The 24,448-nt window shown below is 41.3% G+C and overlaps 1 protein-coding gene across 1 annotated transcript; it reads left to right on the top strand.

Moving 5' to 3' along the window:
- Nucleotides 1-913: 913 nt before the first annotated feature.
- Nucleotides 914-21,440, top strand: LOC123357355 (vascular endothelial growth factor receptor 2-like; the record flags this gene model as incomplete). The annotated part of the gene is made up of 17 exons (XM_045000608.1): nucleotides 914-1,060; nucleotides 1,303-1,434; nucleotides 3,795-3,901; nucleotides 4,297-4,432; nucleotides 4,824-4,928; nucleotides 6,267-6,380; nucleotides 8,517-8,605; nucleotides 10,422-10,578; nucleotides 11,561-11,661; nucleotides 13,168-13,290; nucleotides 13,433-13,544; nucleotides 13,790-13,889; nucleotides 13,991-14,096; nucleotides 15,549-15,700; nucleotides 17,930-18,026; nucleotides 18,133-18,221; nucleotides 19,151-21,440. Coding segments are annotated over 17 exons (2,087 nt in total), but the record flags the coding sequence as incomplete, so codon positions are not given.
- Nucleotides 21,441-24,448: the final 3,008 nt, after the last annotated feature.

Below are 24,448 nucleotides of genomic sequence, written 5' to 3'. Positions count from 1 at the left end.
TAATAATGAGACTGCACTTTAACGTGTCATAGTGCCCCCCTATGAGGTCAAGTCCAGGCAGTGTGTATTCTGCTGTGATGATGTAACTGGCTAGGCCACACTTAGTGATTCCATTATTATGGAACAGCAATGGAAGGGTTAATAGGTCCTGGTGCGGAAAAAAGCAGAGAATTGTGCTGTGCAAGCCAAACTGAATTCCAATCCACCCAGTGTCTTCTATTGATAGGCATACCAAATACACAGTGGGCACAATTGCTTGCTCCACATCTATGATCTGTTATATACTTGTGACTTAAGGTTTTGACTCAACCTTTGGGTTTGAAAATTGTGGTCCATGATGTTAATATTGTTATTAAAAAGCAGGGCAGCATTTCAGCACAAACAATGCCGGTGGCTGGCTTTGGATGCATACACAAGTGATCTTGCATAGAGGTCTTGCAATCCTGGTCTTGGCAACTTAGGACCCTGATTCAGGAAAGTACGTTTAGCACATGCTTATGGGCAGTCCTGAATACAGATGCTTTCCTGAATTCAAGCACCTCAAGCACTATTAATTATCACCCTTCTTGCAAGTGAGGGTTGGACGATGGAGACATGAGGGGTAGGCAATTCCTGGCAAGTTCCTTCTTCTCCATTAGCCTGCGGGGGGATAAGTCTTCTAAATCATAAAAACCAGACTCATATTAAAAGACAAAGGACTTCTCCTTATAATGTTTTCTTAGCTATTGTGCTTGTCTCATGTATCATGGAAGATTAAATATGATCTTTCCATGAACACCATGATTGGTGCTATTGCAGTAAGGCCATGGGACTACATTAGTGACTCAAACTTGTAAAGTGGCAGCGAGTGCTAAGGCATCACAAAAATGATTATACTTGGAAACTCTCAATAACTTTATTTTCATGCAAACAGAGCCTGTGGCCCCCACATTGGTAGAGAGCCTGGAGAATCAAACAGCAAACATTGGTGAAACCATAGAAGTATCATGCCCAGCAAATGGAATTCCTCCTCCACACATCACATGGTTTAAAAACAATGAAACCCTTGTTGAAGACTCAGGTGAGGAACTGCTCCTTCAGTATGACTTATTTCACTTGTCATCTGTTTTACGCAGGACTCCCTATTGATTTCACTGCAGAGTTCAAGTGCGGAGTGGGGGCAGAATGTGGCCCTGTGTATTTTATACACTGTGTGAGGGTTGGGTATGCAAAAGTATAGCTAAAATAATTGCATCTATTGAATTCTTAACAACAGCCAAAGCCAACACAAATAGCAGAATTAAGAACAATTCCTTTTTTCAGGTATTGTTGTGAAGGATGGGAACAAAACTCTAACCATACGCAGGATAAGGAAAGAAGATGGAGGTCTCTACACCTGCCTTGCCTGCAATGTCCTTGGATGCAAAAAAGCAGTAACTTTTTTTGCAGTAGAAGGTCAGTACAGATTTGCTTCTCTTATTTATTTGTGCTTGAAATGATAACTGCTAAAAAGGAAGCCTATGCATCATGTCTTGGTCACAGTTTAGAAAATGTACTAGCAGTGCCTTTGCTGAAAGCTTCCTTATGCCAAAGTGGATCAGATTCATTTATTGATAAGGCTCCTAATCAAGCTCGAAATGGGTGAGGTCACACCAAGCTGGCAACCCAGTGGTTTTGGTTTTTGAGGCTGATATCTTGGTCTCCAGAATCACAGCTTTCATTATGAAATCACAGCTGGCCATTGTGGTGGTAGAGAAAAACCTGAAAACGTAGAGTGAGTGCAAATCAAGGCAATAATACCTGCATCTGAGTCTGCAGAGAGCCTAGCACACTTCAGTGGGTATTAATGAGGATACTTAACAATGCTGACAGTTAAATTATTTCACTGCTGTCAAGGCATCTAAGAAAGGGGAGGAAGGATCATGCACAATCTCCAGTGAATGGTGTCCCATTTTGGTGGCATGAGTGGATGGCACTTGGCACTCCCCTCCCCCTACCTGTCCTGTGGAGATAAAAGGACAGAAGGAAAGAGAATAGCCTTGAGGGCCTCCAAGCCTCACCAATGGGGTTTCAATGTATAGCATTCAGGGGCATCCAAGTTTCACATCCATCCAGCATTCACTACTCTGGTGGTGGGTATGCGGCCACGCAGCTTCCTCCCTGACTCTAGTGGTGCTGCTCCTCCCTCTACCAGAGGTTGTCTGCAGACTCATTGCAGTGGTTACACTTGGGTCATGTTTTCAAACTCATCTATGCAACCATTAGGGCTGAAAACATCCATGAGTCAAGCATGTGGAGGGAGCTTGGGAGCAGACCACTGTTTCTCTCCTCCCCAGTCGGAACCCTGGGTCATAGTCTTTGACTCAGCAAAGCCCTTAAGCATGTGCTTACCTTTAGGCATTTACTTAAGTTGCAATGAAGTCAATGGGACTTAACCATATGCTTAAAGTTACGTATGTGTTTACATGCTTTGCCAAATAGGTGTGGACTAAAATGTGCTTAAAAGGTAAGTACGCCTGTGAGTTCTTTGCTGAATTAGGGTCTAACTGTTGGGCTTAGTGCCTAGATTGAAGCTACTCCTCGTGGTAAGCACTGCGCCCTGGCAGTTAGTGTTTGTTCCATTACCGTCATTCCAAAATTGACTACATGGTGTGAAAATTCAACCCTAACAAGTGGTCAAACTAATTTGCAACAAAACCAAACCACTTTTCGCCTTCCACCAACAGTAAGGATGCTGCCAATTAATGATCAGGTGCTCCTTGCTTTCATTATTAGTATGTTACCTATATATGTGTATGAAAATAGTCACTAAATACTTCAGGAATCTCTGTCTCGTAAATCAGGGCGATCAACACTCTGTTATTCTGAGCTAGTGAAAGCTATCGCCTGTTGTTCTCGAGTTCTCATTAGGTTATGGAGTTGATCTCTTGGGCAACATATTTTTGTTGGGTGCAAATTATCTGTAAATAACCCTAATGTAAATACTTGGTCTCAACTGGTCTAATAAATGTGAGAAATGGGGGTGGGACAGAACGGAATTCCTCTGGTGCTTGTTATCAAATATTCAAGTGGTACCATGCTTAAACCTGTAATAAGGATTCCAGTTCATGGATATATTGTCTCAGGACCACAAGAACCGCAAACAGTCCATATTTTCATATCCCATTTTAAGAAGTTAAAGAAATGTTAGAAATGTTGTTTCATAATGCAGGGGATCATTCTTGCAACATCTTATTTCCTACATAGCATAATCACTTTTTTCTTTGCATGAGAAAAAGTTATTCATTTCTGGGTGCTCAACATTCATCTAGATTTTGAGTTTTCGAAAATAGCAATTTCTTTTAAAATATAAGATTTCACCTTTTTTTTCTTAATTGCAAAGGCCCAAATTCTTCCCTCAATTATGCACATTCAGCCTCATCAAAACAAGGTTGTCTTCAACCTTTCATGTGTGTAACTAAGGGAAAACTTTGGCTATAAGAGTCTGACTAGTCCTTGCTGCTATTTCATTGTGCACTAATTTGTAGGAATCAGAAGGCTTACGAGAAAACAATGGATCAAATCCTGTGCTGACATATCTCATGCAAAATTCTATTCCTCGTTGTCTTGAGTGGGGTTTCATGGTGTGTAATTCAGTATGGAACTTGGCCCAATATTCCCACCTATAAGAAACAAGCGTTGCCTAAGTTGGCTTGCTACATGGGGCACTTTTAAAATGAACCTTCGGAACAAGGAACTTTATGCAGTCCTTTAACTGATGACCTAAACCAATAAGCTTTCAGCTATCAATGAGATATTCATTTGTTTCTCCCCAGGCGCCGAAGAGAAAATGAACCTGGAGCTCATTATCCTGGTTGGGACTGCAGTGATTGCCATGTTCTTCTGGTTGCTTCTTGTAATCATTCTCCGGACCGTTAAACGGGTAACGAAACCATTCTTTTACTATCCCACCAGCATTGGTCTTGCATGACAAATGAAAACTGACTATGGCTCTTTTGTGTTGTTTCTTTCCATTGTTCTTAAACCAACAGGCACATTTTTTCTCTCAATACCATAACATTCCTGCCTGGAATTGAGGGCGCAGAAATTTGGTTTTAATTGACCAGGCATTCGGAGGAAAAAATGCTTGAACTGCTTTTGATTATTAAAAGTGCAAGGATCCGTGTTCACACTCATAATGATGTAGTTAGAGGAAACTACAGACTTGAATTTCTGTGAAATTTTAAAACCCTGAGGAGGGAGAAGTTAGTACATGTGACTGCCTCATTCCAGCCAACACGTACCATTTATGTGACTAGAACTGATATGTTTTTCCAGGCCAGTGGAGGGGAACTAAAGACTGGCTACTTGTCAATCATCATGGATCCTGATGAAGTCCCTATGGATGAGCAGTGTGAACGTCTCCCCTATGATGCCAGCAAGTGGGAGTTTCCTAGAGACCGGCTAAAGCTAGGTGTGCTTTCACTATTTTGCATGGGGGCTGAGGAAAGAATACACCGCACAGGGAGCCTGTGGAGGAATTCTGACTGGCACACACAGAATTGCCCCAGAAACTACATCACACTCTGATAGGATGCAGTGGGTGTTCCCTCTGTGATGGCTCAGTCCTTTGGGCCAGTGCAGGAGATGGCTGGATCATGGCCTCACCTAACCCCACCCTGCAGGAAAAGCTAGCTTGGCCTAGTTATTGTGTTTCCTGACCCCACTTTCACACCTACATAGGCCCAGCCCCGTGTGTGTCAAACCATCATTCCCAACATGGGGGTTGATTCAGTTAATGATTGGCCTACCTTTTGTCCACTGCTTTGACAATAAGTCTAAATCTGTTCATCTTTTCATACCAGGTAAACCCCTGGGGCGTGGAGCATTTGGCCAAGTCATAGAAGCAGATGCATTTGGAATTGACAAAACTGCTACCTGCAAAACTGTTGCAGTAAAAATGCTGAAAGGTAAAAATGAAGACTAAAAGCCTCCTGAAAAGACATAATGTATTTGTATTTCCAGTCTTGTATCTAGACGCCAACAAAGCATGTTGAACAATCAGAATTTCTGTACCGATGCCCTAGAAGGGTTTAGTTAACAATTGCTGTGAGAATAATGTAACTTATGTCTAACTGTAGAGCTCCTTTACCATTACTTTATAGAGCTACCCAGATGCAGATGTTAAATTTGCTCCTACAAGTAATCCTACACAAGTGTTGATTTCTGCAGTGTTTACCTACATGCTGTACCTGCAGTGTGAGCTTTCTGTCAAACCCTAAACAATGACTTAGATGTTATCTGGGGCGGGGGGGGGGGGGGGGTGGGGAGAAACGAGTAAGCTAGCTTACTCCTTGGCTGATTTTAAAGAGCTCTTCAATATTATTGTCAGTGATGTGGATGTTTTGACATTAAAGACAAAGCTGAGATCCCAGAATCGTTCCTCCTTCCCAGGACTCTGAAACAATTGAACAAGGTTCTCTGCACTCAGAGAATCCATCCCAGGTTTCACACTAAGACCAGTGAATAATGGGAAAGGACTCTGGGAGTTTTGTCAGTGCTGCATGAGTAGTCACGCAATACAGGGACTGCCAATAAAGCTCATTGTTTATGTGCCATGCTGTCAAGTCTCCTGGTATAAGGACATAACATTAATAGGATGGGTCCCCAAGCAAAATAAGAGAAGATCCCAACTACCTACATAAGTTCCTGGCGTTCACCAAATCTGCTGAATGCTGCCTTCTGCCCACCCGCACCTCCCCTCAGATATTGGCTGCTGCTGCCTCCTCTGCATGTTCAGAATGCTGACAAATCATCCAGTGGCTGTTCTCATTGATTGGGTGAGAGGCTGTGCAGCCCCCAACCCCTGCCCCGCGTCCTCCCTTTCACAGGCCAATCTAGTGCCACAGGACAAGTGGTAGCCCCTGGCACTCAGACACCACATGGGGTAATGGTTATACCTCTGGTAACTGAAAACGCAACAGACTCTGCTTAAAATGTTGCATAGAGCAGAGAAGATTCCATGCAGTAATACACTGATTATCTCTCCAGTCTGACATTTTACCTTTTGGCAGCATTCAGGAACTGTTTCAAAATAAAGGAAAACCAACTCTGTAACTCTACAGCTCACCAGTGCCAGAGCATAGTGAGGAGGAATGTGTGTTTTGTCTTTCACGTGAGAACCCTAGCCTAGGTTAACCTACAAAAACATTTACTCGATTTGCCGAAATACTAATCGATGTGGTTGGCAAAGGGAAAAACTTTTATTTCTGTTATGCTGATCAGTTATATAATTTTTATCTTGACAGAGGGTGCTACACATAGTGAACACCGGGCACTTATGTCAGAGCTCAAGATCCTCATTCATATTGGTCATCATCTAAATGTTGTCAATTTACTTGGTGCCTGCACAAAACCAGGAGGTGAGTGACTGATTGAGAGTCCTTGTTGCTCTCTGGGTATAGAATGTCTATTCAGTGATTGGACGCACTACCAGAAATTCAGTAAGACCATTTCCGATTAGTGGAGAATTGAGTTTCATCATTAGCAAGACTCTGATTTTCCATTATAGTTATTCCAAGGCTGTTCATTAGAAGGGTCAGCATGATCCAGTGGCTAGATTAGGGGATGGGAAGGCTGGAGTTCAATCTGTCAGGTCTGTCACTGATGTGCTGTGTCACCTTGAGGAAGTCACTTGACCTTTTGTACCTCAGTTCAGCTCCCCCATCCGTAAAATGGGGTAATAATGCTTGCACACTGTTAGCAAAGTTAGCACACTAAGTGCAGGTACAATATTATTTTTCTTTATGGTGTGGACCATTCATATTCCTCACATGAAAAACTCAAACACTGTGTAGTTGTCCAAAGGAAGAGTAAACATAGTTATAATTAGAAATAGGCCTAAAACAGAATTCTGAAAGCAAACACATTTGTGAGGTTTGGAATCCGAATCTATATCCAAATGCCACAGGTAGCCTCTATGTCTCTAATGGACTAAAGCAAAACCACAAATTGTAACACTCTCCTCAGCTCTGGGATAAAAGGTGATTATGAGTCTGGATCCAAATTTGGATGATTAAATCTATCTTACTTATAATTGCAACAATTTTGGTCCAACAAGCCCAGCATCGTTCACTAGTTTGGAAGATATTTAGAACAAGTAACTTTGTAATAACTTGCCAAAGAAGTTGATTCAGTTGTGAGTTTAGTATTAACACAGTTAGGCTAAGAATTTCCTTCATGCAGTTCCATAACTATAGTACAGTACTGGGAAGAAGAATTCCATAAATCTTTCTAAAGGTAGACATAGGGGCCAATTATTAATTGTAGATGCAGGGGTGGCTCTAGGTATTTTGCCGCCCCAAGCATGGCAAGCAGGCTGCCTTTGGTGGCTTGCCTGCGGGAGTTCCTCGGTCCCGCGGATTCGGCGACATGCCTGCAGGAGGTCCACCGAAGCTGCGGGACCAGCGGACCCTCCGCAGGCATGCCGCCAAAGGCAACCTGCCTGCTGCCCTCGCGGTGACCGGCAGAGTGCCCCCCGTGGCTTGCTGCCCCAGGCACGTGCTTGGCGTGCTGGTGCCTGGAGCCACCCCTGTGTAGATGCCATAATAAGAAGCCAACATCCAATACCTGGACTTTAGATCAGCATTTCCAAATGTCCAAGTAACCCAATTTGAGCATCGGCATTCAACATTTGGGCAGCTCATCAGCGTACCTGTGTTTGCAAATTGGGTTTTAAGGACCAAATATTTTAAGTTTCAGAGTAGCAGCCGTGTTAGTCTGTATCCGCAAAAAAAAAAAAAAAAAAAACAGGAGTACTTGTGGCACCTTAAAGACTAACAAATTTATTGTAGCATGAGCTTTCGTGAGCTAAAGCTCACTTGTGAGCTTTAGCTCACGAAAGCTCATGCTACAATAAATTTGTTAGTCTTTAAGGTGCCACAAGTACTCCTGTTTTTTTTTTTTTGCAAATATTTTAAAACATGGAGACTCAGCTCATCTGAAGAAGTGAGCTTTAGCTCACGAAAGCTCATGCTACAATAAATTTGTTAGTCTTTAAGGTGCCACAAGTACTCCTGTTTTTTTTTTTTTGCAAATATTTTAAAACATGGAGACTCAGCTCCATGCACAAAGATGCATGAACAGTTATGTGTACATGAAAGTAGTTTACTGCATTTGGGTGGTTAATTGCATGACTGTGCATGCAAACATCAGTGTAGATGGATATTTGCATGCACAGTGAACCAATTTGCATGTGTTGTCATAGCCACTTGCACATATAAATATAAGCACACAATTTCATACACATTTTCACATGCAAAGTAAGGTCTCTGCTTTTTGAAAAATTTGGCCTGAAATGTTATTTCCTCCCATCCAACATGTTAATCAGAAAAGGTGTCACTTTCCTTCTTTGAACAGATTTTTACTGTCTATATTGTGGATATTCTCTTTAAAATTATTTGGAAAGACAGTGGAATAATTTTTAAAAGAATTCATATTTTTATCTGGGCTGAACTGGGAAATAGCCTTTCTAATTAATTGGTTCTTGTTTTATGCAGGCCCACTTATGGTGATTGTGGAATACTGCAAGTTTGGAAACTTGTCAACTTACTTAAGGAGCAAGAGAAGTGAATTTGTTCCGTACAAGGTACAGTCTGCTGCCATCGTCAAAATTAAAAATAGAGGCTAAGGAGTGACGAAACTTTATTTTTAAAACTCTGTTTACGTTCTGAGTGGAAAGCTTGAGAATTATTGGGGATGTATCTTTGTATTAATATTAATTATGATAATCTTTAGCACTTACCATAGAAATTCAATATAGAAAAGGCATTACAGGTCATCTAGTCAATCCCCATGCCCATACAATATAGTTAGTTTCTTATTCTAAGCTTTAAATGTGCAAAGAGGAGGCATCTACCATTTCTCTTGGCAGACTATTCTACAGTCTGCCGTATCTGCCAGGGAGTTTTTCCTGATAATCTGCCTAATTTTTTTCTTTAATTTCAGCTCTTTACTCTTAGTCAAACCAGCTTGTACCACCTTAAATCACTTCACTCCCTGATTGTGTTTATACCCTTCTGTAGACTGCTATCATGTCCCCCTTGTTCATTGTTTAGCCAGGCTAGACATATACAGCGCTTTTAATCTTCCCTCGTAAATCAATTTCTCCATCCAATTTATGTCACGCTTTTCATCTTCAAAGCTTTCTCCAAAGATCTAACTAATCCTCACTGCGCCTTTTTGAGATCCCTACTTTAAGGATGGGGAAATGGAGTCAGAGAAATGAAGGCTAGCATCTAAATTTGGGCCCCTATATCAGAGGCCTGATTTTTCAGAAGAAGTTGGTGGTGTTCATTGTCTTTGAGAATCAGGCCACTTCTGGGGGACATGAATATATATGGCTTTAGGTTCTCCTTGTAGAACATTTTGGCTTAGGAGACTTACCCAGAGCCCCAGAAGGAGCCAATGTTAAGGGGATTAGAAACTCTGGAGAGGTGCCTTGCAGTTTGCAGGTCATATGTCTTTCTTCCTACATCAGAGCCTCCTTTAACAGTATCACTTTCCTGAGGGTTTTTTCCCTGTATCTTTGGGGGCAGGGAAAGGAGAGTTTTACTATTTTATATTGGTGAGTGCAATCTACTGCTCCCTCTCTTGGGAGTTAGGAGGGTTAAATGGGATGAACAGGAATCTGTTATGTCTGGTTATAGTGCAGAGAGAGAGGAGGATGAAGAAAGGGGATGGGTTTTAAGAGGGCGTTGAACGTTGCAGATAAGCAATGGGGATTATAGGGATGGGAATCCGTGAGGATGGGAAAGCAGTGTTGTTTGGCAAGAATATAGCAAAAGTGAAGCAGGTGAGACTGGATTTGTGTTGGCAGGAGTCTGTGTGGGTTTAGTACAGGGGTTCCCAAACTTGGTTTGCGGCTTGTTCAGGGTAAGCCCCTGGTGGGCCGCGAGATGCTTTGTTTACCTGAGCGTCTGCAGGAACGGCCGCTTGCAGCTCCCAGTGGCCGCGGTTTGCCATTCCCAGCCAATGAGAGCTGTGGGAAGCGGCGCGGGTTTAGGACTATCTCCAGAGGTATTTGGTGGCATAAGAGCAGAAGCAGGTAAATGAGATGCTTGGGTTTGTGGGGGTAGGATGGACTTTGCAGTGGGAGAAAAGGCAAAGGAATGAATAGTGGCATGAGTGGTGAAGTGGAGGGATTCGGTAACAGAGTGAAGGGGAAGTCACCTGACAACATACTAGCTCAGCAAGCTACAGAATGTATTAGCACCTGCTTATAAGTGCTACTGACAGACATATGAAGGTGGAGGGCTGCTGCACCCCCGTGGAGAGGACCATGAGCAGGTTAAGTGCCTCCTCCATGCCTCTCTCCCCCTCTGATGCTCAGTGACATCCCTGACTTATACACTGTGACATATCACTTCTGCCTTGGAAAACCTCTGATTATTTTTCCTTTCTAGACTAAAAATGCCAGATTTAGGCAGGGAAAAGAAAACTACGTTGGTGAAATCTCGGAGGACTTGAAGCGCCGCTTAGACAGTATCACAAGCAGCCAGAGCTCGACGAGCTCGGGCTTTGTGGAGGAGAGATCCCTTAGTGACGTAGAGGAAGAAGAAGGTAGGATTTGTGCTCACTTAGTTTTGGGCCATTTGTCATTGGGAGGGGCTGCCTTAAGGCTCAGCACTCTGATCAGGCTCATCTGGAGGGAGGCCACAGTTCAACTATATGTAGGCTTGGCAGAATTCAACTTTATTTGATGTATAATTTCAAGGGAATCAGGGTTTATTTTAAAACTTTTTTTCTATTTTTATTTAAGTTTTGCATAGTTATGAGGGGATTCCGACAATTTAATCACAGACGCTGAGATTCAAAAAGTTAAGCTGTATAACCCTTAAAACACAAGTTGTCAAAACATACAAAGTAAATATCCTTAAATCAAACCCTAATAAATACTCAGGCAGCATTTGCTTATTTTGCCTAGCTGTACATTTCTATTATTATTGATGGAAATATGGTTTAGCTGGATTTTGTGTGTATGGTAAAATCAGTGTTTACTGATAAAGTTCTAATCCTTTCAAGCCTAACTATACAGGAGCGGGATTGGAGTTCTAATCAGATCATTCTACCCAGTATAGAAGTTCTTACTCAGCAAATATCCTAATGATGTCAGGACTGAGCAAGAACTGGCTGTTAGTAGGTATGGTTATAGACCGTACCCCTCCAGTTTGCTAGAGGGTGAGATTAAATGTCTCCCTTCTTTAAGTAACAATTTTTCTATGATCCACAAATATTTTTACCTTTGTGCTTTTTTTCCCTAATGGGGGTGGAATCAGAACTCCCTTAGCTCATCCACTGGGATTGCTGAAAGACTTTCCTTTTGCTAGGAACTACATGAGCTGATTTTTGCAGCTCTCCCAGCTCTTGTAAACTCTGGAAACAAATAATCAAGCCTGAGAGTTGAACATGGGTCTCGTGTACAGTAATGTAAAGTGCTGACTACAGGTCACGGGATTTGGCAATGTATTTTAAATAATAAACATCCGTGGGTGAAATCTGAAATAGAGAACATGTTTAACTGATGTCATCTTGCTCCTTCCAGCAGCTTCTGAAGACCTTTGCAAGAACTCTCTGAGCATGGAGGACCTTATCTGTTATAGCTTCCAGGTGGCCAGGGGGATGGAATTCTTGGCTTCACGCAAAGTAAGAATCTTTTCAGGGAAATGGCATTTTTCATATGATTAACCATTGTAGAAAATGATGCTACAGGTTTATAGATGGAAGTGATGTGTTTGTCATTGGACTGGCAACCATCCACAGCATTTTCTGATTGCTCCAAAAAACACCAGAGCCATTAATATGACAAAGTTAAACAGCCCATGTGAGGTGCTTTAATATATATGAATGTTAGCAATTTGTATAAGGTTCATTGTTCACTGATTCATAATAGAATGATAAAGTGACTGGAGGGAATGACATTTGAGGAAAGATTAAAAGGAACTAGGGACCAATTTGTGATAAGTGGAGCCAAGTTGGAATAAAAAGGCTTTGCGCTGAAGAAATTGCTAGGGAAGGTGATGCTAGGGTAGGGCGATGGGAAGGATGGAAGCCCCTGTTCATAATACTGCACAGAGACATTGTAGAGTAAGAGATGCATGTGTGTGGGCACTGTGAATCCCTCCTTGATGGATCTCCATCTGACCTGCTAACACAAAAGGAACACCACATTTCCCCTTCATTTCAGCCCTGAACAGATGCCCCATCGGGATTTGATCCTAACTTTGTAAAACTGGTTCAAACAATAGCTAATCATTCGCAAATATTCTGAAGGCTGTAAACATCAGAAAGAAAGAGGAATTATTAATGGTGGCTCAGGGCATAAAACAAGGAATACTAGGTAATATGTAAAGGCAAAATTAGGTGGTATCTGTTAGAATGTAGAATAGTCTCCCAAGGAAAGATTGGAGAGTCCCTTTGTTTTAGTCATTTAAAAGTTCATTTGTCAAGGCCTGAAAAATATACTGCAAAGAACAATCCTGCATGTGTAACTTACCAGTCAGGTAGGGTGTGTGTGGTCTCCCTCTCTGTGCCTGATCTACAGAGCATAAGCATTGGCTACAGACCCCAGCTCCAGAGCCTGCAGGTCAAGCTTTAGAGAGGCCCGTGAGTTTAGCTCTGGAAATCCCTGGTTCATTGGCCAAGATGGCGGCTGTCATACAGGCAGAGATAGAGAGATGTACTTTTCCATCTTTAATTGTTTCCAGCAGAGAATAATCTCAACATTGGGCCTGTCATATGACATTTTTCACCTAACTATATTAAAAAGGGTGAAGTGTCATAGATGTGATGGGGAACGTGGATTTGAATATAACCAAAGTAAATCTGTGGTAATCAGATCCTAACGTGTTTTGCATCAGCTTCCTGGGATAATTAATTGGCTAACCTCAAGGGCCATGGCTGCTTATTGGTTAAACAGATGTGTGTTTGGACTTGGCTCAGAAAGACTTTTGTTTTCAGGTAAGTTACAATGATAAAAAAAGCCACTTAAAAATCAGTAACTCTGTTGACGTTGGGATTTATTTTACTTAATAGGATTTAAGAAATATCTGGCCTCTGAGAGTGAGGTCAGCACAGATGTGAAATAGATCAACTCTCTGAGCAGAGTTGCAACAACAGCCAACCTATAAACTTGTTTTCTTCCCTTTGCAGTGCATCCATAGGGACCTGGCTGCTCGTAATATCCTCTTATCACAGAATAACGTGGTCAAAATCTGTGATTTTGGCTTGGCGCGAGACATCTACAAAGACCCAGATTATGTCAGGAAAGGAGATGTAAGTTTTGGAGAATAAATGTTGGAGACCTTTAATTTGAAGTGATACTAACTATTCTATTTTAACACATTGTTTTTGGAAACAGTGTTCTCTTTTTTCTGTCTCGTACTAAAGCTTAATTATTTTTTTTAAATGCTTTCAGGCCAGATTACCCCTAAAATGGATGGCACCAGAAACCATTTTTGACAGAGTATATACCATTCAGAGTGACGTATGGTCCTTTGGCATTCTGCTATGGGAGATATTTTCATTAGGTAAGTCACTTTTATTTGCCACTGAACCTCTAAGTTTAACAGTAGAGAGGGTGGAAAAAAACAGTGAAATATTTTTGAAAGTTTTGACTTTGCATGCACAATTACCCAATTTGCAGGCAAACATCTCTAATTGCCTGACTTGTTCATATAACAGCAGTTATTTCATGTACAAATCATTTGGTTGAAAATCAGACCCAGAATTTTAAATGTCTTCTTAAAAAAAGGTGCATCCATTATCATTTTAGGAGCTTCACCATATCCTGGTGTAAAAATTGATGAGGAGTTTTGTAGAAGACTGAAAGAAGGAACAAGGATGAGAGCACCAGACTATACAACACCAGAAATGTAGGAACTTACAAATATGCTTTATGGTAATAGCAATCATCTGAGTAGGTAGAATATGCCCTCCTCATTGCCCTGATATTGTCATGGTTTTATCCCACTAGATATCAGACAATGCTGGACTGCTGGCATGGAGAACCTAAGCAAAGACCTACTTTTTCTGAATTAGTGGAGCACCTGGGAAACTTACTGCAAGCCAATGTTCGTCAGGTATGTGAAATATAGATATTGTACCAATACTACAGTATTCTGAAGTGGTGCCTTGTTGGGCCATCGTTAGACCACATCACCTTGGGGAGTTGAGGCAGATGGCTGAATAGGATGGCCTAGGGTCACAGAGATTTGTGATAGCAAAACCTGGTCCATGGCTACCCCTCCCCCACTGCCCCCACAGATTGTCCATATGGAAAGCTTTGGAGTTAGTTCAGGGAGCCAGCTGTATTCTGTACACCACTTCATTGGTTCAGGCCCACTGACTGCTTGGTGCTTGGTAACTACACACATGCCAGTGATACAGGCTTTAGCTTAGAACTCAGGGGACGTGGGTTCAGTTCCCTCCTCTACTGCAGACTTCCTGTGGGACTGTAGGCAAGTCAGTTAGTTTCTCTGTGACTCAGTTCTCCATTTGTAAAATGGGGGTAGTAGCACTTCCCTGCCTCTCAGTGGTGTTGGGAGGAGAAATATATTAAAGACTGTGAGGTGTTCAGATACTGTGATAATGGGACCATATAAGTAACTAAAATAGATAGACAGACAGACAGACACTCATTTCTGTGGATTTTCTGCCACTTGCCTTGTGTGTGTGTGTGTGTACATATATATATATATATATATATATTTATAAATTCAGATGAGAAATCATGAAAGAAAATATTATAATCATCTAGGCCAATTTACTTTAAAGAATATAATCGTTTTTAACACACTGCATATAATTGGTTTATCTTTTGTACTTAAATGAATTATACATTCCTTATCAAAATAATTTGCCATCAGTGAGGAGACTTCAGCAACTAGATATTCAGCAACTAGAAATTATCTGTGACTATTATTATCTGACGGGTACACTGTCAATAAAATTCATTTTTAAAAATCCTTATTGTTACTTATATCATTTTAGACTATTTAACACTGAAATTTTTTTTTTTTTAATCGCTGCTTATTGTTCACATTCTGCATTTCACTCAGATTGGATAATTCACATAGATTGGTCAGTTTCCCTTTCAGTTTATGGCTGGTTTTCCTTTCCAGTTCTCATGCTCTAGAACAGTGGTTCTCAACCAGGGGTCCAAGGCCCCCTGGGGGGCTGCGGGCAGGTTTCAGGGGATCTGCCAAGCATGGCCAACTTTAGACATGCTAGGGCCTGGGCAGAAAGCCAAAGCACAACAGGAAGCTTACATTTGTAACTGAAATAAAAAATTAAAAAGTAAACGTTTGATTGCCTACTGAGATATGTAAAACCATTAGAATGTCTACATTTTGGTCTAAAACTCTTTGACACTGTCCCTTTAAGTTAAAATCTTTTGCTATATGCTCTAGCAAATATAATATACTGTTTATAGTCAAAAAGCAGCCCACCATAGCTTTAATTTTCATTGTAAGAATTCTTATTTACAATGTGTATATATATTTTACTCTGACTTTTTTCATTGTATTCTACAGGATGGTAAAGATTACATTGTCCTTCCTCTAACGGTATCACTGAACATGGATGAGGATTCTGGACTCTCTTTGCCAACCTCACCTGTTTCCTGTATGGCGGAAGAGGAAGTCTGCGATCCTAAATTCCATTATGACAACACAGCAGGAATTAGGTATTTTATATGGTGAACATCCCATCGCGGCCTCTAGGCAGTTGAGTTCAGGTTGGGGGAGGAAAAATGAGAGGAAGAGATTTCAGCTGCTCTGGTCCATATTTAACTTTGTCCATAGGGATAAGAATAAAGCCATAGCTATAGTCTCTATAGGAGGATCTGCAAAACACCAGTTTCTTAGCTTCTGAAACACTTGTGATAACCTACATTTCCCCCCGCCACCCTCTAAAGAGTTCAGTCTCTTGTCCAAAAGTGCTGCGATAGTATTGGTAGCCAGCCTTTAGAAAATGTCTAGTCATTCTTTTCTGTTCTGTTCATATTCTTGTAACACACCCTGATATGGTAAGGGTGATAGATCTAGTGATGGATTCATTAACAAAAGCCTAGCTTTAAACAAGCCCCCTGATATTTCTACCCAGAAAATGAGCACGTTGTTAGGTGGGTCATGAACTGATGACTAATGGAAGTTTAGTTAAACGGCACTGTTACTGATCATACTTATTTATTATGTATTACTTGTGTTCTGGTATCACCTAGGGGCATGAGTCATGGATCAGGGTTGTGTTGTGGTAGGCACTGTAAAAACATGTACCAAAGAGATGATTCCTGCTGCAGAGCGCGTGCAATCTTATCCAATAGTGTACAGTGGAGGCTTACTTAAGACCAAACTCCAGAACCTGCACCTAGCTTGTGCATATGGGCTTAGAGAAGGGCTTATCTGCCTAGGTTGTGGGGGAGGAAGGAATTTTCTCACCTAGGCGTCTCTGTGGTTCCTACTGCAGCCTCAAGAGTTCAGGATGCCAGGGATGGTTGCCAGGGATGCTGCCTCAGAAGAAGCAGGGGTGACTTTGAGGGGTTTGTTGCAAGAGACAAGAGCAGAGATAGAATCCACAGAAGAATTTCTTATAAGAACCAGAAAGCCCTCTTCAGACCACTCTGCCCCAGTTTAATTACTGCAGGGGTATTGATTCTGCATCCATCAAAATCAATGACAAAGCTCCCCTCCCATTGACTTTGTTGGTACAGGATCAAGGCCCTACGCTGCTTTTGTATAGGGCTATGGAAAATAATAGATAGGAACAGTGCACTTAGGACTTCAGTTGAAATCAAGGTACTATAATTAAATACCTAAATACCATGTTTTAATAGTGTGATGGTCGATAATATTTACATTTAAAAGATGAAAACATTTGATATCATTGAAAGCGTTGCTCTCATTTTCCATCTGTAACACTTCCTATATGCCTTTCCCAACCCACTCTTCCTGTTATTCAATAATGACTGAAAGGAAAAAAAACAACATTGGTAATATATGTTTTAAAGGGGCCTTCCACATTTTTTTTTAATCTGTTCTGATGAAACAGCAGTGGGAGCGCTGCCCTAATAGGCGCAGAGTGGGGAATATGAAACATGACTTTGGATAGATTTATTTTTATGGTCCTGGAGCTGGAAGCATTTTGCAGCCAACAAAGCAGACTAGGATCTCACTGTAGCATACCAAGATGCCTTTTGTCCCATTGACTCCCCCTCTTCCAGAAGTAAAGTTGGTGTGGTCAATTCCTAGGTCCCAGCCAGTATTGCTGCAGCTCTTGTATCAGTTTTAGGTAGGATAGCTTGGAAACAAAGTACATTTCATTACACTTATGTAGAGAGGGAACTCTAAGGTTGCTGCTGATTTGGGCATCTGTGGCCTCTATGATAGGCCACTGCTGTTTTCTTTGTCACTGGGTTACTGAACTCCTCCTGCTTGGAGGGCTTCTTTTGGAGAAGAAGCTTCAAGAAAGGGGAGATGTGGAACATGTAGTTCCAACTTCCACATTTTAACAGGAGACAGATTGCTCTGTCTGCTGTTGGTGACTCGGGTCCAAGTAAGAGTCTCAGAAGTACAGTCCAAAGAAAGAGACATACGATTGTGATCCAAGCTTCTCTGTTTTTTAGACTTCTACATGGAGTTTGCAGGAAATGAAACTTGCAGCATCACTCAGAAAAGGAGGTGGTTGCTTTTTAAAAAGGTGTTTCTTAGGATTTGCTTGGGAATCAAGGTTTTAGCAGCTGCAGGTCAGAAACATGCCACTTTCTAGCCAGTTTCCCCTTTTCAGTTGAGGTTTGCATAATATGTTTTGGCAAATGATTAACTTTGTTATTGAAAGATAAAGGAGTCTGATATCATCTGTGTCTTTTTCACCCAAACAACGGCTCATGCAAACAAATCCATTCTTCTCTTTACAGTCCGTACCGACAAGGTAGTAAAAGAAAAAGCCGACCTGTGAGTGTGAAAACATTTGAAGATGTGCCCTTGGTACCTGCTGTAAAAGTTGTTCAAGATGTAAGTCTGTCTTTTGTTATATCCCTTCATATTCCTAGTGCTGCTTTTCCATTTTTGTGTGTGTTTCCATCTGATCAATTTCTGGCCTTTCTTTGGCTCTTTAAAGGACAATCAGACAGACAGTGGGATGGTTCTTGCATCTGAAGAGCTGAAGACACTGGAAGACAGAGCTCAGCAAGTGACAGTTCCCTTTAGGTAAGGGCCAGCCAGCAAATATGATGGAATAAGACTATCCAGTTTACAGAAGATGCTTAGGCTATGAGTTGTCTCAAAAGACAGACTCTTCTCTGAATGGCCTCAGTGTGCCATATAAAGTACAGAAAATAACCCACTGCACGCCTGGCTGTCTGTGTCTTGTAAGAAGTCCAAGGTCTCCTAGGACTTTGTAGCTGTCACTGTGCTGTACACCACAGCTATTCAGAACGTCAAGCAGCAGCACAGGGAGAACTTGTACTATTTTGCTCCATCTTTACCCTACCAACTAGAGACTGCTGGGCCAATGGCACACATTTGAGTGGTTCTGATTCTAGCCTGTTCATAACAGTTTTAAGGGTTTCTATATTTAAAAGCAGAGCCATGATTTTCAATGAGCTGGAAGAACATAAGGGGTAAATTTCAGTGCATTGTACGGGATTTTAGTTATGAGACTCACCTAAAAGTCAGTGGGATTCACACAGCTAAAGCCTCACCTACCCCTGTGAAAACCCCTCTGAGGGTCTTATTTTTCTAGGACAACTTCATTCCAGGCAAAGGTCCACTGTAATTACAATTGCAGCCTCACACTGCAATGCACTGCCACATTTCCAAGCTTTCATTCCACTTCACTGTCAGAGGCCACAGTTTAAATCCCACAGTCAGCCTGTACTGCCATAAGAATGCTCCCTGTACAGGATGCATATTACATGTCATAGGGGAGTGAAAGGGAAAACCATCTCTCCTATAATCCGGTGCATGTTTAAAAAAGCTTTTATATCGGTGTACAAGCCACCCTTGCTAACTACAACTCTGCTCTGCTTCATGCTGGTATTGGAGAAGAGTTGTTTGTATAAGTTGATGTGCCTAATGATGGCCTCCAAAGGAAACTCTGAGAAGTTATTTCAATGTTGTTTGTATTTCTCTTGCAGTGTGCTGGTGCCCAGTAAAAGTAATGAATCTGTCATGTCTGAAGCCTCAAACCAGACGAGTGGCTACCAGTCAGGATATCATTCTGATGACATGGACACCACAGTTTACTCTAGTGAAGAGACAGAACTATTGAGCATCAGAGAGGACACACCTCAAACGTGCTGCACACAGACACTTACCTACGACACCGGTGTTCCACTCAGCTCACCTACTGTTTAGAACAAAACAAACAACAGGAAATCATATGGAACGTTCCTGTATTTCTTAGACTGGTTGTATTCAGGGCTTATGCACAGGACACCTGCTTTCACAAGAAGGACACGAGAATCACGTAGCAAATTGAGCAGTGATGAGCCACAAGACGCTTGTTCAAGAGACATCAGTAGCTCATGATAAGTTGCAGAGTGCTATCATTGCCGTGAACATATGTATTTTGTTTCTCTGATTACAAAGTCGGGATGTGGACTTTGAGACCCAAATGAAACACATGTTGACACTAAGTGTCTATCCAATAGTGTAAAGACTACATGCAATGGTATAGCATTCAGCAGGGCACTTTGTGCTTCCAATTATATGAAATAAAGCTCCAGCCATGCCTTTTGTTTCTTCTTGCGGCTGGGCTCCAGGAAGGAAATATCACTGTGCTGGTTTCTTGTTTCAGAATTATTTTTTACTCAGATCTCTACAAAAAAAAACCCAACAACCTTCCGATTTAAGCTAATTGAAGGTTTCTGACTAAATATAGACTGAATTAAACAAAGACAAGGTTGACAGTTGCTCTCCTTGACAGAAAACACATTTGCCTTGGTAAGACCTGGTGAGCTGAATTTTTCTGGGTAAGAGTTTCCCAGTGAAGTCAGTAAATTTGGATCTGATCCAACAACTGCCTAAAGTATATGCAAATAATTCTCATGGACTTTAATAGACAATGGATCAGGCCCTGTAACAGGTAGAAATGAAAGTAGAAGTTACCTAAGGCTAATAGGGATCTATAACTTATTTTTAAACTCTTTTTCCTCCCATAGAAGGTCAAATTCTGTGCTGGTATAAACTGACACAGCTCCAATGTACAGCAGTTGAGAATTTGACCCATAAACTCTTGAGTATCAATGATTTATTACATGGCAGCTCAAATGTCTATGAGTGGTGATTTTTCAACATAATTAATTGTTGGAGAGGCTTTTAACTGTGTTCGTGTAGCCCAGAGCTGTAACGATAACACTGTATATGTACAAGATTTTTAAAATGTACAGCTATTTCTACTGAGTTTCTTTATGTATTTTATTTTTTTTAAGGTTGTTTTGTACTATAATGTCAAAAGCTGGGAACCACAAGTATAAGGCAGATATGGCACATATAATATTTATAGCCTGTTTTTATGTAGAAATAAATATAATATATTAAAATATAAATATATATATTATATATATATATATATATACTGAACATTGTACTATTCACATTTTGTATCAGTATTTTGTAGCATTACAAGGGTCACAAAGTTTTTTATAATAGCTGAAGCATCTCACTTTATTAAAAGGGATTGGAAAACATAAAAGACAAGGGGACTTTGAGTAGATCTCTTTTCTCCTCTTCATGTTCTTATATTCTGCCCCTCATCACACTAGCTGAATGCTGCCAGTTAGTTCTACTACAGAAGAGCAAATCATGGGGAAACAACAGTAAGCTTACTTGTGTTTTACTACAAGTAAACATAGATAAAGGTATAGTCTATGTGTCTAGCCATTTATCTATGCACCACTATTGTGTATAAATGTTTGAGTGCATACTGCTGATAGTAAAATATTGGCTATGCTAATAACTGGAAAAACAATAGCGTTCAATGGAATTGTCAGTGGAACAGAATATTAGCACCTACAGAGTCTTCTGAGAAACTTTCCTTGCAGTTGGGAGGGGAAATAGAAGTCTAAGCAGACAAATTAATGTTCCATATAAATGCTGTTTGTAATAAACTGCATTTTCATGCAAGGTGTTTGAAGCTTTCCACACATTTCTCCCACAAATGGAGTACTGTAGTGTTCTCATATTTTCTTTTACCTGTGTGCTCACAAAATGGAAGAAGCAGGCACAGAGGAAGGACTGGGTGTGGAGGGGGCTGTGCCCACTCAGACCAAAGCAGAGCTTGTATGGTTGGTCTAATTTTACTCTGAGGAGAGGATATGTTCTTTAATGTAGCCCACTTTCTCCCATGGTGTCATATTCCTGTTTTTTCCATGTTGCTTTCTACATCTAGAATGTTGTCCCCATTCTTGTGCACCAAGCATCTCCATGCTCTTCCTTCAAATCCAGCCTCAGAATCTCTTTTTTTTTTTTTACCTTTCTTTACACTGCTGACCACCTCTTCTGTTCCATCTGCTCCTCCTCTCTTGCTCATTAGCAAGATTCAAAGATTGGACATTTATAGGGACATAAGGAATATCCAGAGTTAATGCTGAAAAAAGTGTAGGGGGGGGGTAGAAAGCCTCATGCTTCAGGTTTTAAGACTATCACTAATTAGTAGAGTTTAGGAGGAATCCTTCAGGGGAGCAAATTAACCCACTTCTACCTGCAGTGGGTTCTTATACTTTCCTCCAAAGCATTTGGTGCTGGCCACTTCCGGATCCTGAAGTCTGATCCAAAATGGCAATTCCTATGTTCCATTTAAAATCTGTTTAAAAATATAAAACTATAGGATTCCTTCACATAAAAGACACATCATTTGTTTTAATACTAGTCTCTCAGATCCATGCTTCTTCATCTGTTCTCTTCATGTTCTATCACTGCTTAATTTAAGACCAGATCCTGATACCTTTATGCACGCAGAGTAGAACCTTACCACAAGAAGTCTTACTAAATTCAGTGGGACTGCTTGTGGTTTAAGGTATTATTCAGTCTGACTAAGGCTATTGCTGTCTTAGATTGCAAACTCTTTGGGGTAAGGATCATCGTCCTTTTAATCTCAGGAAAGCACCATACATATTTCTGGTGTTCTATAAATGTTAATAGTAACACCACCAGAAAGAATAGATAAATAAAGTTGAAAATAATCCCTCCCTGAGACCATGCCAATGGAGCCAAAGTGGTTTTTCACTTAAATCCTATGATGGCTTTCCTTTGAATTATATTGTTGTAATGTATATTTGTTATTTTTTATATAAGGAAGGATTTCACTTTTATATAATGTAGGATTTATATAATGTAGCATTTTGTTTTGACTATGTTCCGAGCCATATTCTGACATAAATGTACATCTGTCAACACACACAACATCACATTCCTGAATGACAATTTTTACACAATCAGGTGAAGATAGCAAGTGTTGTGTTATAGACCCAGTCATACAATATTGTATCTGACAGGTGCCTAGAATGTACGTTGCTGATCTTTGCATGGAGGAGTCCCTGCAGAAACTAATCTCCTAATGCCCGAGGGGAAATGAGGGTGTACCATCACTGCAGCACCATCTCCTCCAGATTTAAAATGCTCCAGACAATGGGAGTTTTGAAATCTGGATCTAAATGTTGCAATCTCGGTCCATCCCCAGTTCTGGTCTAATATATATGAACCACAGTGGTGTGTCAGTGGTACTCTTCCAGCATCTGAGGTGCACATATAACAAATAGAGTATTAAATGTATCAATACCCTTTAAAAATGGCAACTTAAATATTTTGGCTAAGGACTTTTGACCAGTAATGACACAGCTCCTTGCCAGCCAATCAGATTGTTCCATGGGTCCAAGTCATTTTATGAATGACTAAGAAATGCAGGAACGAGCCCCCACCTCCTTTAGGACAGGAAATCAGCCTCTTTCTTTATTTTTACATATATTCAGTTTCAGGAACAAGAAAAGCTGTTATAAATGTGTTCGCATATTTGGCACTTAGTTCCATAATTCTTTTCTGCAGCCATAGCAATTACATCCTTAAAGACACCTGGGCTTTTTATTATATTCTGAATGCAGCATACTTGGCTAGACATAGTCAGGTCACATCTGCCTTGGCAGATGGTTTACATTCTAAAATACATGTTTTTAAGAGACTCACATCTCAAACAGCCCTGGCAAAGCTATGATGCCCCAGAGACACAACCCCTCCCTATGCTCATCTAAGTCTCAAAATTGGATCTGCATCCAAATCCTTGAAGTTCAGGAGTGTTTCCATTATGGAGTTTTGGTTCAGTCCCATTGTAAATACTGGGCCAGTTGCAAGGTTTGGGTTTGGAATGCTCCCAGAAGTCAGGAATGTTCAAACACAGGGTCTGGGTCCAGCTCTAGTCAAAAGATTTCTAATTTTGGGGGAAATCTCTATGAAACACAGTCCATGCGTAAGTTTTACCTATGAACTTTTCCTCCCTCAAAAGCAACTACACTTCATGAAGTGATGGGCAGCTCAGTTGGCCAGCTAAGGCTGACCCCTGTATCATGCACTCCGCTCCATTCTCCTGAAGTGTACAGTACCATGTTGAAGCCTGCAGGGATTGAGTACTGGAAATAGCAGGCCACTGATTTAGCTAATACCAGATGTAAGCAGAGTCAGGATGAGCTCTACCCTGACCTCTGGTGGTAGATTATGGGGAGTGCAGAAAGAAGTTTCAAGTATTCGCATTAGCAATTCAGTTATTTGCATTGGCACACCCACCCCTACTTAGCATACCGCACAGCAGCCTGGGATGGTTATTTTCACAGCTGTGGGAGCCCCAATTTCATTGTTATTGGGGCAGGAGCAATAAAATGTTGTCACCCCGATTAAGTAAATGAGGAACTACAAAACTGTCTTATGATAGAGGGTTTCATTATCAATTAAATAGCACTTGCTAGACAAGGGACATGGGTTCCAAAACCCAGTTAAGGGAGAGAGGCTGGGGACAGATATCTGTACTTGGTGGTATAGGCGCCTTGTGTGAGCCAGAAGCCCCAGTTCCACCTATGCCTCTCTCCACTGTGGAATGTCAGAGTTAATTTTTGATTCCCTTAAGGATCTAGATGCAGGTTACTGAGCTGAATTCACTGGTACTGGGGCTCCCCTACTATGAGCTGGAATCACTAAGAGCTGAAATCACTGAAGAGCTGGACTTGCTGAGCTGAGAGCACTGTGCTAATGAGTGGGGGAGCCTGAAGCAATACTGGCAGAGCGGAGTGGAGCAGTTTGTGCATCCACTGGGTGAGTGGAGCTGAGCAGCTCGTGAGGACGGCTGGTGGACCAGAGCAGCTGGCAGAGTGGAGCAGCCCACAGAGCAAGCGGAGCGGAGCTGTTTGCGGGGACGACTAGTGGAAGCAGAACCCCACGAAGAGGCAGGG

This window comes from Mauremys mutica, unplaced genomic scaffold, assembly GCF_020497125.1.
Source record: "Mauremys mutica isolate MM-2020 ecotype Southern unplaced genomic scaffold, ASM2049712v1 000531F_np12_subseq_228247:308268_obj, whole genome shotgun sequence".
Taxonomy (NCBI): Eukaryota; Metazoa; Chordata; order Testudines; family Geoemydidae; genus Mauremys; species Mauremys mutica.
Note: the sequence above shows the minus strand (reverse complement) of the source record. Positions and strands in the feature narration are given on the sequence as shown.